The sequence below is a fragment of the Lolium perenne genome, chromosome 5 (assembly GCF_019359855.2).
Source record: "Lolium perenne isolate Kyuss_39 chromosome 5, Kyuss_2.0, whole genome shotgun sequence".
NCBI lineage: Eukaryota > Viridiplantae > Streptophyta > Magnoliopsida > Poales > Poaceae > Lolium > Lolium perenne.
This window is the reverse complement of record NC_067248.2, coordinates 165,736,704-165,752,172: the sequence shown is the minus strand read 5'-3', so window position 1 is coordinate 165,752,172 and position 15,469 is coordinate 165,736,704. Positions and strand designations below refer to the sequence as shown.

Below are 15,469 nucleotides of genomic sequence, written 5' to 3'. Positions count from 1 at the left end.
ATCCAACTGCATCTATGCCTAAAAAGTCCACCTTCAGGTTATCATCCGAACCCCCTCCAGTATTAAGTTGCAAAGCAACAGATAATTGCATTAAGTATGGTGCGTAATGTAATCAACAACTACATCCTTAGACATAGCATCAATGTTTTATCCCTAGTGGCAACAGCACAACACAACCTTAGAACTTTCTCACACTGTTCCTGTGTCAATGCAGGCATGAACCCACTATCGAGCATAAATACTCCCTCTTGGAGTTACAAGCATCTACTTGGCCAGAGCATCTACTAGTAACGGAGAGCATGCAAGATCATAAACAACACATAGATATAACTTTGATAATCAACATAACAAGTATTCTCTATTCATCGGATCCCAACAAACGCAACATATAGAATTACAGATAGATGATCTTGATCATGTTAGGCAGCTCACAAGATCCGACAATGATAGCACAATGGGGAGAAGACAACCATCTAGCTACTGCTATGGACCCATAGTCCAGGGGTAGACTACTCACACATCACACCGGAGGCGACCATGGCGGCGTAGAGTCCTCCGGGAGATGATTCCCCTCTCCGGCAGGGTGCCGGAGGCGATCTCCTGGATCCCCCGAGATGGGATCGGCGGCGGCGGCGTCTCTGGAAGGTTTTCCGTATCGTGGCTCTCGGTACTGGGGGTTTCGTCACGGAGGCTTTAAGTAGGCGGAAGGGCAAGTCAGGAGGGGGCACGAGGGCCCCACACCACAGGCCGGCGCGGCCAAGGGGGGGGGGGCCGCGCCGCCCTAGGGTTTGGGCACCCCGTGGCCCCACTTCGTTTCGTCTTCGGACTTCTGGAAGCTTCGTGGAAAAATAGGACCCTGGGCGTTGATTTCGTCCAATTCCGAGAATATTTCGTTACTAGGATTTCTGAAACCAAAAACAGCAGAAAACAGCAACTAGCACTTTGGCATCTTGTTAATAGGTTAGATCCAGAAAATGCACGAATATGACATAAAGTGTGCATAAAATATGTAGATAACATCAATAATGTGGCATGGAACATAAGAAATTATCGATACGTCGGAGACGTATCAAAGGGTAAAGCCCAAGGTAATGTTGATACACCATCTCTTGATAATACTTGATACACACTTTCTGCGCCTAGCTGAAAGGCGTTAAAGAAAAGCGCTTATGGGAGACAACTCATGTTTTTTACTACAGTACCTTTGTTTTTATTTTGAGTCTTGGAAGTTGTTTACTACTGTAGCAACCTCTTCTTATCTTAGTTTAGTGTTTTGTTGTGCCAAGTAAAGTCGTTGATAGTAAGGTTCATACTAGATTTGGATTACTGCGCAGAAACAGATTTCTTTGCTGTCACGAATCTGGGCAAAATTCTCTGTAGGTAACTCAGAAAATTATGCCAATTTACGTGAGTGATCCTCAGATATGTACGCAACTTTCATTCAATTTGAGCATTTTCATTTGAGCAAGTCTGGTGCCTCAATAAAATTCGTCTTTACGAACTATTCTGTTTTGACATATTCTGCCTTTTATTTCGCATTGCCTGTTTTGATATGTTCGATGGATATTTCGATTCCATTGACTTTCAGTAGCTTTGTGCAATGTCCAGAAGTGTTAATAATGATTATGTCACCTCTGAACATGTATATTTTGATTGTGCACTAACCCTCTAATGAGTTGTTTTGAGTTTGGTGTGGAGGAAGTTTTCAAGGATCAAGAGAGGAAGATGATACAACATGATCAAGGAGAGTGAAAGCTCTAAGCTTGGGGATGCCCCGGTGGTTCACCCCTGCATATTTCAAGAAGACTCAAGCGTCTAAGCTTGGGGATGCCCAAGGCATCCCCTTCTTCATCGACGACATTATCAGGTTCCTCCCCTGAAACTATATTTTTATTCTATCACATCTTATGTGTTTTGCTTGGAGCGTCGGTTTGTTTTTGTTTTTGTTTTGTTTGAATAAAATGGATCCTAGCATTCTTTGTGTGGGAGAGAGACACGCTCCGCTGTAGCATATGGACAAGTATGTCCTTAGGCTTTACTCATAGTATTCATGGCGAAGTTTCTTCTTCGTTAAATTGTTATATGGTTGGAATTGGAAAATGATACATGTAGTAATTGCTAAAATGTCTTGGATAATGTGATACTTGGTAATTGTTGTGCTCATGTTTAAGCTCTTGCATCATATGCTTTGCACTTATTAATGAAGAAATACATAGAGCATGCTAAAATTTGGTTTGCATATTCGGTCTCTCTAAGGTCTAGATAATTTCTAGTATTGAGTTTGAACAATAAGGAAGACGGTGTAGAGTCTTATAATGTTTACAATATGTCTTTTATGTAAGTTTTGCTGCACCGCTTCATCCTTGTGTTTGTTTCAAATAGCCTTGCTAGCCTAAACCTTGTATCGAGAGGGAATACTTCTCATGCATCCAAAATACTTGAGCCAACCACTATACCATTTGTGTCCACCATACCTACCTACTACATGGTATTTCTCCGCCATTCCAAAGTAAATTTCTTGAGTGCTACCTTTAAAATTTCTATCCTCTACCTTTACAATATATAGCTCATGGGATAAATAGCTTAAAAACTATTGTGGTATTGAATATGTACTTATGCACTTTATCTCTTATTAAGTTGCTTGTTGTGCGATAACCATGTTCCTGGGGACGCCATCAACTACTCTTTGTTGAATATCATGTGAGTTGCTATGCATGTCCGTCTTGTCTGAAGTAAGGGTGATTTACCACCTTTATGGTTAGAGCATGCATACTGTTAGAGAAGAACATTGGGCCGCTAACTAAAGCCATGATCCATGGTGAAAGTTTCAGTTTTGGACATATATCCTCAATCTCATATGAGAAAATTAATTGTTGCTACATGCTTATGCATTAAAGAGGAGTCCATTATCTGTTGTCTATGTTGTCCCGGTATGGATGTCTAAGTTGAGAATAATCAATAGCGAGAAATCCAATGCGAGCTTTCTCCTTAGACCTTTGTACAAAGTGCATAGAGGTACCCCTTTGTGACACTTGGTTAAAACATGTGCATTGCGATAATCCCGGTAATCCAAGCTAATTAGGACAAGGTGCGGGCACTATTAGTATACTATGCATGAGGCTTGCAACTTGTAAGATATAATCTACATAACACATATGCTTTATTACTACCGTTGACAAAATTGTTTCTTGTTTTCAAAATCAAAGCTCTAGCACAAATATAGCAATCGATGCTTTCCTCTTTGAAAGACCTTTCTTCTACTTTTATTGTTGCGTCAGTTCACCTATTTCTCTCCACTTCAAGAAGCAAACACTTGTGTGAACTGTGCATTGATTACTACATACTTGCATATTGCACTTGTTATATTACTTTATATTGACAATATCCATGAGATATACATGTTATAAGTTGAAAGCAACCGCTGAAACTTCATCTTCCTTTGTGTTGGTTCAATGCCTTTACTTTGAATTATTGCTTTATGAGTTAACTTTTATGCAAGACTTATTGATGCTTGTCTTGAAATACTATTCATGAAAAGTCTTTGCTTTATGATTCAGTTGTTTACTCAGGTCATATACATTGTTTTGATCGCTGCATTCATTACATATGCTTACAATAGTATGATCAAGGTTATGATGGCATGTCACTCCAGAAGTTATCTTTGTTTATCGTTTACCTGCTCGGAACGAGCAGAAACTAAGCTTGGGGATGCTGATACGTCTCCGACGTATCGATAATTTCTTATGTTCCATGCCACATTATTGATGATATCTACATGTTTTATGCATACTTTATGTCATATTTATGCATTTTCTGGAACTAACCTATTAACGAGATGCCGAAGAGCCAGTTGCTGTTTTCTGCTGTTTTTGGTTTCAGAAATCCTAGTAAGGAAATATTCTCGGAATTGGACGAAATCAACGCCCAGGGACCTATTTTCACACGAAGCTTCCAGAAGACCGGAGAGTCAACGAAGTGGGGCCACGAGGTGGCCAGGAGGTAGGGCGGCGCGGCCCCACCCTTGGCCGTGCCGACCTGTCTCCTGGGCCCCTCTTGACGCCCCCTGACCTACCCTTCCGCCTACAAATAGCCTTCGTCGCGAAACCCCCAGTACCGAGAGCCACGATACGGAAAACCTTCCAGAGACGCCGCCGCCGCCAATCCCATCTCGGGGGATTCAGGAGATCGCCTCCGGCACCCTGCCGGAGAGGGGAATCATCTCCCGGAGGACTCTACGCCGCCATGGTCGCCTCCGGAGTGATGTGTGAGTAGTCTACCCCTGGACTATGGGTTCATAGCAGTAGCTAGATGGTTGTCTTCTCCTCATTGTGCTTAATTGTCGGGTCTTGTGAGCTGCCGAACATGATCAAGATCATCTATCTGTAATGCTATATGTTGTGTTTGTTGGGATCCGATGAATAGAGAATACTATGTTATGTTGATTATCAATTTATATCTATGTGTTGTTTATGATCTTGCATGCTCTCCGTTATTAGTAGAGGCTCTTGCCAAGTTTTTGCTAGTAACTCCAAGAGGGGGTATTTATGCTCGATAGTGGGTTCATGTCTCCGTGAATCTGGGGGAGTGACAGAAACCTCTAAGGTTATGGATGTGCTGTTGCCACTAGGGATAAAACATTGATGCTATGTCCGAGGATGTAGTTATTGATTACATTATGCGCAATACTTAATGCAATTGTCTGTTGTTAGCAACTTAATACTGGAAGGGGTTCGGATGATAACCTGAAGGTGGACTTTTTAGTCATAGATGCATGCTGGATAGCGGTCTATGTACTTTGTTGTAATGCCCAATTAAATCTCACTATACTCATCATAATATGTATGTGCATGGTCATGCCCTCTCTATTTATAAATTACCCAACTGTAATTTGTTCACCCAACATGCTGTTTATCTTATGGGAGAGACACCTCTAGTGAACTGTGGACCCCGGTCCAATTCTCTATACTGAAATACAATCTACTGCAATACTTGTTTTACTGTTTTCTGCAAACAATCATCTTCCACACTATACATCTAATCCTTTGTTACAGCAAGCCGGTGAGATTGACAACCTCGCTGTTTCGTTGGGGCAAAGTACTTGGTTTGTGTTGTGCAGGTTCCACGTTGGCGCCGGAATCCCTGGTGTTGCGCCGCACTACATCTCGCCGCCATCAACCTTCACGTGCTTCTTGACACCTACTAGTTCGATAAACCTTGGTTTCTTACTGAGGGAAACTTGCCGCTGTACGCATCACACCTTCCTCTTGGGGTTCCCAACAGACGCGTGTCGAACGGAAAGACAATACGTCAACCACGCGCATCAGACGCATTTTAATGTCCGCGAGCGTCCGTTTGGCGGACGCAAAAATGACCGTTTTTGTCCGCGCGTCCGTTTGCGTATGGGGTCTGCTCCAGCGGGGCGACGCATTTAATTTTTTTTCCTTTCTTCCCTCTTCTCCATTTAAACATAGTTTCAAATATAACATTTTAAAACATGATTTTACACAAACTAACACATAGTTAGGCACATGGTTTACACAAACTAACACATAGTTTGAACCATGGTTGACACAAATATAAAATTTTAAAAAATAGAAGCCAGTTGTGTTGATTTCCGTATGTTCGCTGCCAAGGAAGAACATTCGAGGGCACACCCAATCACCAAACTGGAAAATCCAGCGGGAGGAGACGGTGCCCTTGTTGGTTCTACCGAGGAAGAACAGACAGAGACCTTCACTACTGGCTTCGTCTGGCCTATAGCCAGATTCGCTGCAAAGAAAGAACACTCGACGTTCTAACTATCGGTGTCGGAGCCGGAGTCGTCGGTGTGGTAGTGCCTGCGGCAGGCTGTGTCGTCGAACACCTTGACGATCATCTCGCCGTCCCCCTCGTAGAGGAAGGTGAGCTGGCAGCCGGGATCGAGGTCGAGGTCACGGGCGAACTTGTCCACCCCGTGTGCAGGTACATCTTGCCCTGCCCGTCGAACAAGACCTCCACGGTCGAGCGGCGTGTTGCACTCGGCCTCCCGTAGCCGCAAGTGCGCCGGCTCGACGCCGTCGACGAACTCGCCGAACTTGTCCAGAGTCGCTGATGGCGAGTGGGTCGTCGTCGATGCGGAGGAGGAACTCGAAGCGCCGCTCCTCCCGCGAGGACGAGGAGGGCGCAGCGACGGCGAGCGTGGGGCCGTAGCTGCTCCACCACGGCGGCCCCTGCCTCGGCCACGGGGGCGCCCAGGGCCGCGGCCTCGACCGCCTCGCCGGCCACCAGGACCGGCCATGGACTTCCTCGCGGGCTTGGCTGTGTCGCAGGAACACCTAGGCGGCGCTACGGCCGAGCTTTGTGGCGGCTAGCTAGGGTTTTTTTGGAGGAGTGGATGAGGAAGAAGAACGCGCGCTTCCTTTATATAGGCCGGCGGCATGCGGTGGCCGCGGGACGCGTGACGTCGCCATTAACCTGGTTGGCGGAGGTGGGCGGCCGCTCGGCAGCCGAGGCATCGTCGCCATTAGTGGCGCAGTGTGCCGAAGCGATGCAGCGACGCAGCTTTGCAGTCGCTGGCGCGTTTGAGAAGACGCATCGACGCAGGGTCGCTGCCAGGCGGGCCAGCCGAAACGATGCAGCGACGCAGCTTTGCAGTCGATAACGCGTTTGAGAAGACGCATCGACGCAGAGTCGCTCCCAGGCGGGCCAGCCGAAACGTCCGCCAGACACGAGCGGACGTTTCCGGACGTCCGCCGAGACGCAAACCTGGCGCATATTTAGGCTAGGTTTGCGTCTCCGCGGACGGCCCGGTCACTTTGCGTCGCCCCGCTGGAACAGGCCCCAGCCTGAGCCTGCGACAGTGCAACAACTCACGTTGTCCCCAGCGACTCAACGCGGAGCGTGCGACTGGGGGAAACGGTCTTCCAGGCCACGCGTCTCCACGGCGACAGACTCCGTCGCGACGGAACACCAAACTAATCCCACTCGCGTCGCCGCCGTGCAAAACAAACAATTCTTTCTTTCCTCTCCTCCTCCCTCCTGCTCCCCGTCCGCCCGCTGCGAACCCCGAGGAGCAAGCAACCCTGCCGGAGAGGACCCCGTCGAGGAAAGGCCTCTGGATCGAGGCTGACTGAATCTTGGATCTTGCACTCGCTGCTCCGTGGCCCGTGGGTGGTGGCAGGGCCGCCGGGGTTGGCTGGTCGTTTCCCGGCCAGTCCACGATCTGCTTCGGGCAGGTCGGGTTTGGTCGTCTCTTGGGTTCAACCCATTGGTTGCTGCTGACTTGGTCTCTGGATCTCCGCTTTCATTGTTGCTTCGTGGTGTAGGCTGCCCGTTGGAGCTAAGGTGTTTGGTGGCAGAGGGCGCTGAGCTAGGCAGCTTAGTTTCATTGGTATTTGTGGATAGATTGGTAGATAAGCCAGATAGGTAGATCTGCTCCAAGGTTTGCTAGTTGCAGTATCAAAGATAAATAGTTAGGTAGATGTTATGAAGAGCTAATTGTTGTTCTGCCGTTGCTTCATGCTCAGTCGGATCCTATTGATGCGCAGCTCTGAATCTTTACCATGCTGAGAAATCCTTTGTGAGTGTGGATAACTTTCACATAGGAGAGGTTCCCAAGGCTGAACCAGGCTCTTCTTGCGAGGATCAGTAATAATTCAGTCATGTGGAGACCCTTCAAGCAGCTCTTGCCCAAGGAGCATTCCGGGCCCTCCGGCGGCCTCGAGGGCCGAACCATCGACGTCGGCAACGTCAAGGTGCATGTCCGGGAAGCCATCGCCGAGGGCGGGTTCTCGTGCGTGTACCTCGCGAGGGACATGGCGAACCCGGCGAAGCAGTACGCGCTCAAGCACGTCATTGTCCGGGACAGGGAGTCGCTGGACCTGGTCCAGAAGGAGGTCACCGTGATGAGGTCGCTCAAGGGGCACCCGAACGTGGTCACGCTTGTCGCGCACGCGGTACTGGATATGGGCCATGGGAGGGAGGCGTTTCTGCTGATGGAGTTCTGCGAGAGATCCCTGGTTTCCGCCTTGGAGAGCAGAGGCGCGGGGTTCTTTGATGAGGAGAAGGTTGCTCTCATCTTCCGGGATGTTTGCAATGCGGTCTTCGCGATGCACTGCCAGACACCGCCGATTGCTCACAGGTCTGCCTTTCATGCTCCAACTTCTGGAACTGCTGTGGATTTATTTTTTACTGGAAGCAACTCTGTGTCGTGCATACATTTTGGTGCTTTTGTAATGAACCTTTTGCACAGTGTACTTATAACTCACATCCACCGTGGGGCAGATCAGTTCTGCATAATTCTATGCTGTTTCATATATCTTTTCCACAGTCTTGATTGCTTTGCTTCGTCTAATGCATTCTAAACTCCAGTTAGTTGTATATATGGCAATTGACATTTCATTGTTGCCCATCCTTACTTTAACATTGTCAGTCTGAACCCTCAAGAAATTGCTAGGTTGATTTTTCATTTCAGAGGCATCACATCAAATATATCATGTGTGCAGGGACCTAAAGGCTGAAAATGTGCTTCTTGGCGCTGACGGGGCATGGAAATTATGTGATTTTGGTAGTGTATCAACAAATCATAAGTGCTTTGATAAACCAGAAGAGAGGGGCATTGAAGAAGATATCATCAGGAAGCATACAACTCCTGCTTATAGGGCTCCCGAGGTTTAAATTGAGTTGATATTATGAGCTCTTTCTCAAGTTTTCCACATATTTACTTACCGTAAGCTTGTTTACTGACTGCAGATGTGGGACTTGTACAGGAGGGAAGTTATTAGTGAAAAAGTAGATATATGGGTAAATCATCTTTGCAGCCAGCCATTGTACTATTTTTTTTTCAGTTTCCTATATTACATATTTTGTTCTTGAGCTAGTGCTACTTTGTTTTATCTTTTTTTTGAGAGAGTTACTTGTTGTATCTGATAATCCTTAATAACTGCATAAGCTAAGCTGTTGGATCTTTTCAGGCTCTTGGATGTCTCATGTATAGAATCTGCTACTCAAAATTAGCTTTTGATGGAGAATCAAAGCTCCAGGTACTCAATGGGAACTATCGTATCCCTGAATTACCGAAGTACAGTTCTTCCATTACAAGTCTAATTGAAGAGATGCTTCAGTCATCTCCAGAGGCCAGACCGGACATTACACAGGCAAGGGCTTTGCTTGATTGGCCATTCACTTCCATGAAATTAGGTTGGTCTTAATTAGTGCATATGACTAAACTTTTAATGCCTTCTGTCTCTCTAATATTTATGCATGTGCTGTTATAGGTATGGTTTCGTGTTAATGAATTACTCCCTTTGGAGCTGCAAAAGGATTTACCTGACGGATCCCCATCTGGATCAGCATTTGAATTGCATACTACTGAAGATGAAGGTTTGGCTTCTTCGATTTTGTCCTTTTGAAGAATGGAAGCCAATGCTGTAAGCATGGTTTCTTGTTTTCATGTTGTTAGGCTTATGTATAGAAAGATAAAAATATGCAAAGGAATGCTACAGTGCCAAAGCATAGCTACTTAGGTAGTGCAAGGTGCCAAGGAAAATCCATGTTTGTAGCTAGTCCTAGGATGCCAAGGAAAAAGCCATGTTCTTATAGTAGTTTCTCAGCTCTTTCTTTTCTAGGTCTCAGTGATGTATGAGAACAATTCTGTCCACTATTTTTAATTTTTATTTCATAATGTAAAACTGTGTTTTTCAGCGCCAAGGCAGTTGCTCCATGGGAGCTCCCTGTCACCATCAAGAGACAACGTGAGGAATACACCACCCAAAGATCCTTCCAGTCTGAGGTCACAAGTTCCTTTAACAGCTGCCGAGAGTAAGGGTTCTGTGGGTGCATTTTGGTCAACTCAGCATGCAGAAGAACTAGCTTTTGTGAATGACAAGGGGTCAGCTTTTGATCATGATCCCGTATCCAAAGCCACATCGAAGCAACCACAGGCAAAGAACCAGAAGACAACACAGAACAGACAGTCTCTTTCTGCATCTGTTGATAGTTCTCCTGGGGACTTTGAAATTAGGTTTTCTCCAAATGGTTCAGAATATGGTCTAGAGAAAACCAAAATCACGAAAACAGATGACAAACCCACTGTACAGGCTGCCGCTTTTAACTCCTTTGTGGCGGACTTTGATAATGTTAAAGTGAGATCACAGGACAACACCAGCAGTTTAAAAACGACAAGTCAATTGAAAGAACAACAGCTGGAAGCTGAAGTAAACTTACTCAAGGAGCAACTAAAGATAGCAAACTTGGAGAAGGAAGAAATTTCACTGAAGTTGGATAAGTTGTCAGCCATTTGCTCCTCTCAGAGGCGAGATATACAAGAACTTAAACAAGCCCTAGCCACAGCATCTGCATCACCGCCAGTTAAGGAGTTAAAAGAAAATTCGAACGTTGAATTCTCCTCACCTAACACAAGCCTTGACACTCCGGTATGATTTCTTCTCCTACATGCCTAACTAAGCTTTTCACTGTTGTCAATAATATCCAGGGTTCAGATTTTCATTCCCTGACTGGGTTAACTGACCAAAGGGCAAAAATTGGTAACAAAATAAAGAAGTTAAACTGGCCACCTTGGCCAAGTCTGTGGTTTTAACCTTTAAGCTATCATGGTCTAGTCCAGTGTTCCCAATTAGCATAGCTAATCATTCATTATTGCAAAGATTCTGAACCCTTTGTAGCATCTCATTTTTTAATAAATATTAGGAAGCTGACATAGAATTGCTTTATACAGCCAAGGGAAAAGATTGCAGGAACCCCACCAGAGCTCCGTCAAGGTCTATTTACATCAAGTCCAGGGACACCAAGTCCTGATCTGAAGCCATTGTCAGCGTTTCCTGAAGAGCCGAAAGCTCAACCAGTTATGAAAAGTTCCCACCCGAGGTCAGTCAGAACTCTGAGGGCGAACAGCAACAAAGTCGGCTCACTTGGCCAGTCGAAGACAAACTTTGGTGCTGACCCCTTTGCATTTGGTCAAGATAGCTTTAAGGCTGTACCTTCTGGAACTGTACCTTCTGAGATGTCAAATTTTGGGGATGCTTCTCAGTCTCTCAGCGGTCTGAAAACTGAAGCGGAGAAAGATGCACCCTACCAACCAGCTGGTTGGACTGGGTTTTAATGTGCTACCGTCAATAAAGATATCAGATATCCGATGAGACTGCACTCCGTTAGAATTACAGAAATACAGTCCACCTACTGTATCATAATCATATAAATTGTTTGGTGTTTAGAGAGAGCAGAAGGAGTGCGACCTAGGAGTGCCAGAATTGATGTAGGTACGTTCGCCGATGCTTTTTGTACAGTTGTTTTGGTACTGAATCCGTATTGCAAAAGCATCATACTGTAATTTAGTGCACATGTATGTTGGAACTTTAAAATAATTTCCTGAGAACTGTACGGTCAGTTTGAACAATAATTTGCCAGATATGAGAAATACAAAACAAGTTTTTTTTTTTGTTTAGTCAAAGTGTCTTGGCGTTACATTTATAATATCTACAATTAATTCTGGACACATGTGACATGCTATCTCCACTTGTGTCCTGGAGGTCCTTCGTTCGAATCAGCCTCCTTGCATAAATGCAAGGGAAAGGCTGCCTAGAAATACCCTTCCCCAGACCCGACAATGTGTGGGAGCTTTCAATACTGGGTACGCCCTCTTATGTGACATGCTATGTATATCTTCAAGCGATATAGTACTATCAATGCTTGGACATATTTCACACCCATACCAATCTTGGTGATTTCTTATTATCTTTTGAAATGATTATTTCATAATAATATGTAACATTGAGAATCCTTTTCTCTTTTGGGGTCAAGGCATACATCTTGCACGCATGATAATCCACATTTTTCTTCAGGCTGCCTTGCACTGATGATGTAACCTCATCCTGGAAGCACACAAAAACCACACACACACAAAAGATGGGGTTGAAGAACACTTCGTATGCAAATCAGAGAACATTTTATGGGTTTAGCCATGGGGCTGATTTGACAAAGTACTTACTGCCCACAGATCATGAGCATCAACAACAGCTAGCAGACTTAGACCAATGTTGCTCCAACTAGCAGTAATAGATGCTTCAGCAGGCCCTCTGTTCCACAGCACAAGAGCAACTCTCCCTCCACTTAATCGACCGGCCCAAACCTAAGCCCAAGTTAATGAAGTATAAATTACTAGCCCTAAGTGTTAAACATGATATGATACTATATTTCTTTTCCAACCACATGATTCTATATATAAAAATGCTTATGTTCTATCCTCGTACTTACTTCTAGATATCCATCTTGTTGCACTTTGTGCCCTTGTACCCCAAGCTCATTTGGTCATGAACCAGTAAAATTCAGTAACATCTTTTAGTTTTCACATAACCATTTTGGAGGAGTCTTTACCTTGGTTAACTGCAATGACATTCTGGTTGCTGAGTATTTCCTTGGTTTCATTGCTCATCGATCGGATGTCACAACCAGTCAGCAGAGGTGGCTGGTTGAATCCAGATGAACATCATAATCTTGTTAAAATTCTTGTCTACCACTGCTGTTCTGATGATTTGCCATTTATGTCTGATGCAAAGGCATCTCATTGTTACCTTGACTAGAGCCCATATGCTAAAATGGATGCGGTACTCTTCCATCGTCATCCCTCTATTTCCTACTTCCAGCATGTCTGGGTCTGAAGCAGAGACATTCAAGAGAGGTCACCCTGAATTGTCATCATAAGCTTTTTAAACTTTGATCGAGAACAAACCCCAGATCCTATATCCATGTACCTGCACACTTGGCATGCTCAATTTTTTTCATAGGTCCGAAAAGATTAACCGTTCCATCCACCAGGCCCTGCATATGATGCCCACTTGTCGCTCTGGTCAGCGTTATTCGCCATGCTGCCAAAATTTCATAGCATTTCAGGACAGGAACAATCTCCATCTAAACAATACAAATGTTTTCAGGGACAATAAAGGTTTGGCAGGATGCGAGCTTCTTCACCTTGACCATGTGTCCTTGTCTCCTTGATGTCTTCTGTTCTCCAACTGTTTCCTAAGCCACCTGCCCATGTTGCTGGATCTTCCACACCCCTGCACAACAGTGCTCTTTATTTAGAACAGATTAAACAAATTGAAACCCTCCATTTGATCATTCGAAAGACAAGAATCAGTTACCATTCGCTAAGGGAGAAGAAAATGTTCCTTCTAGAACTCAGTAGGGCTTCACTCATCTTGGTATATCTGCATTTTTTCATGAATATGTTGATCCATTTGAATATCTAAATTTAGATGGACCGTGATAATTTAGTGTAAGTTCGGTAGTTGCAATAGTTACCTTGTTATTGGACTAATATTATGGTTGTGACAGTTGTCATACTTCAAGTAGTCAATCCCCTTGTAACACAACAATTTGCGAAAATCAGTTTGAATCCCATGGATACCCTACAAGGAATGCTATTTTTTAGATGAGCAGGTTTTAGATGATCTAGTAAACATTTAAATTGTTTTACCCAAGATGCGTACGTTCTCGCATCTTGCTCTTCATATCCTAGCGAACCGAGCATCAACTTGCTTCGCAGTCTGAAAGGAGCGTGCACATAATCTGCCAAGGCCGTTATTCCTGATGGAAATGACGATGCATTTGCAGCCAGATTGCCCTGTAGAAAAAACGTCGGGCTTTTTAGTGATGAACTGAAACATATGGAAATTCACCCTTCTAATGTTGCAGTTCAAAAAAATTATGCTGGTTCTCTTTATACTTCTTAAATTGTGTATTGCTCTTTCTCTTTGCGCATATATCTGTTAACATTTAGTCACCTGTTAAAATCTGCCCAACAGTCACCTGCAGTTTCAAAGAAACACATCCTTATGAAACTAATAATAAATAAGCCAATTGTGGATAGTGCAGTTCTCATTTCTAAGCACGAACAATCCAACAAAAAAAGGTGGAATCAAGCAGGGTAAGAGATGTGAAGAGATTACCTATGTTGATACTCATAACCCAGCTTTGCGAGCCCAGTATCCACCATGACATCAGCTACACAAATATCGAAATGATTTGCAGCAAGGTAAATATATATTCTCTGTATTGTTTTGCCTGTCTACAACCTGGAGTGTTTAGGACAGAGTAAGGGAGAGATATTCTTACCGATATTTCGGATTATTTTCTTGCTTATCCCACAGCCCGAAGTAGTTCCAGCTATTCCACCTGAATATATAATGTTGCCAATTCAGCAAAACTTCATTGCTGGAGATATTTTGAAGTGGATTAACCAACTTCTCATCAAATGCAATGTTTTGTGAGCAGGAGTTAATTAATTGAGTACTTGAGAGGTACTCCAGGAGTCCTAGTATATACAGAAACTAAAACCCAAACTTACCGTTTATTCTTGTTGTAAAGGGCCAAGTTTTACTGTAACGGCAACAGCCAGCCAGCCATTGTGACTATTATTCCAACGTAATCTAGCAATTATGGAATCGGCAGGCATGGACCGAATTGTCAAAATTCGAGGGAGAAATAACAGGGAAATAAAATTCATGTCGTTTTGTAACCATATGATGATGTGAACCCGATCACCAAAGACTTGGCAGCATCTGTAATCATATGAACCTCATAACCAAACTGACGGAAGACAGAGGTCACAGATCCATTACCCCATCTGGGGAGTCCGGCCAAGGCCGTTCTTCATGGTTGCGCCGACGTGGGCTGCCGGCAATGTCAGCATGAGGAAGAACAAGGGGAACAAGGGCGCCATGACAAAGGATCAATGTGTGAGAGAGTCTATGTGACTTGGTCTTGCAAGTGCTCCACCACTTATATATGCATCTCCAGGTTCCTTGGGCCAGGTCGTTGGAACAAATCACATAGTTGTTCACGAGCTTAGGATCTCACGGTGGACGGTGTCAGGCCGCGGGAGTACGTGTATACCAGTGGAGGAGACAGGAAATGTAACACATTTTTCTTAGAGATAAAGTGATGATATTCTTTCCAATAAATTTGGCAGGAATTGCATGATACTACTTTAGGTACTACATTGCATAGTATCATAGCCCGGTAGTACAATATGTTAGATTATTAGGCAGTTTCCGAGTGAGTTTAGTTATCGAAAACAACATTACAGATACACTAGCATACTTAACCACACACATCAGATTAAATACATGCATCAGATCTGAACATCAAACAAGTAGCAGTGTAAGGTAAGAGAGGAAAAGCACGTACACCGCGACCAGGAAGGTCGCACCAGCCGCAGTAGCACCGCCATGGCCATCGTTGATGTCGCCCATGGTGTAGTCGGATTTGTCGAGGAAGCAGTCGAATCGGCAAAGAACACGAACAACAGCGAGCAGTCGCGCCGAGACGATCCCCAAAAACATTATCGCCTGCCTCCCGGTACAGGATCTCAACGGACGGGGTTTCGGAGGCCTGCTCTCCCGGGCGGCTGTGCACGCAGTCACCGGGATGGGGAAGACTACAGAGCAGCACAACAAAAAAGAACTTTTTCGAG

At 44.7% G+C, this 15,469-nt stretch overlaps 2 protein-coding genes across 2 annotated transcripts; one reads left to right on the top strand and one right to left on the bottom strand.

The window, feature by feature from the left end:
• The first annotated feature begins 6,915 nt into the window (after positions 1-6,915).
• LOC127300521 (serine/threonine-protein kinase AKL1) lies at positions 6,916-11,435 on the top strand. Its single transcript, XM_051330649.2, has 7 exons — positions 6,916-8,119; positions 8,484-8,649; positions 8,731-8,781; positions 8,952-9,134; positions 9,255-9,360; positions 9,682-10,412; positions 10,715-11,435. The coding sequence occupies exons 1-7, from the start codon at positions 7,641-7,643 to the stop codon at positions 11,096-11,098; spliced, it is 2,100 nt and encodes a 699-aa protein (XP_051186609.1). The 5' UTR covers positions 6,916-7,640; the 3' UTR covers positions 11,099-11,435.
• Positions 11,436-11,696: 261 nt separating this feature from the next.
• On the bottom strand, positions 11,697-15,338 carry LOC127303726 (alpha-galactosidase). The gene is made up of 12 exons (XM_051334430.1): positions 15,184-15,338; positions 14,110-14,169; positions 13,472-13,658; positions 13,297-13,355; positions 13,137-13,202; positions 12,981-13,052; positions 12,796-12,869; positions 12,567-12,649; positions 12,350-12,460; positions 12,250-12,294; positions 11,984-12,124; positions 11,697-11,867 (listed from the first exon to the last, which is right to left on the bottom strand). The coding sequence occupies exons 1-12, from the start codon at positions 15,336-15,338 to the stop codon at positions 11,697-11,699; spliced, it is 1,224 nt and encodes a 407-aa protein (XP_051190390.1).
• Between the last annotated feature and the right edge of the window lie 131 nt (positions 15,339-15,469).

What these genes read in the sequence shown, in the direction of transcription:
- LOC127303726 (XM_051334430.1), bottom strand. Translation starts at nt 15,338, where the DNA reads ATGTTTTTGGGGATCGTCTCGGCGCGACTGCTCGCTGTTGTTCGTGTT. An exon ending in ACAGAAGACATCAAGGAGAC is followed by an intron (nt 12,870 to 12,980) that starts AAGGACACATGG and finishes AATGCTATGAAA; the next exon opens with TTTTGGCAGCATGGCGAATA. An exon ending in GTAAAGACTCCTCCAAAATG is followed by an intron (nt 12,295 to 12,349) that starts GTTATGTGAAAA and finishes TGACCAAATGAG; the next exon opens with CTTGGGGTACAAGGGCACAA.
- LOC127300521 (XM_051330649.2), top strand. Translation starts at nt 7,641, where the DNA reads ATGTGGAGACCCTTCAAGCAGCTCTTGCCCAAGGAGCATTCCGGGCCC. An exon ending in CTGCTTATAGGGCTCCCGAG is followed by an intron (nt 8,650 to 8,730) that starts GTTTAAATTGAG and finishes TACTGACTGCAG; the next exon opens with ATGTGGGACTTGTACAGGAG. An exon ending in ACACAAGCCTTGACACTCCG is followed by an intron (nt 10,413 to 10,714) that starts GTATGATTTCTT and finishes TGCTTTATACAG; the next exon opens with CCAAGGGAAAAGATTGCAGG.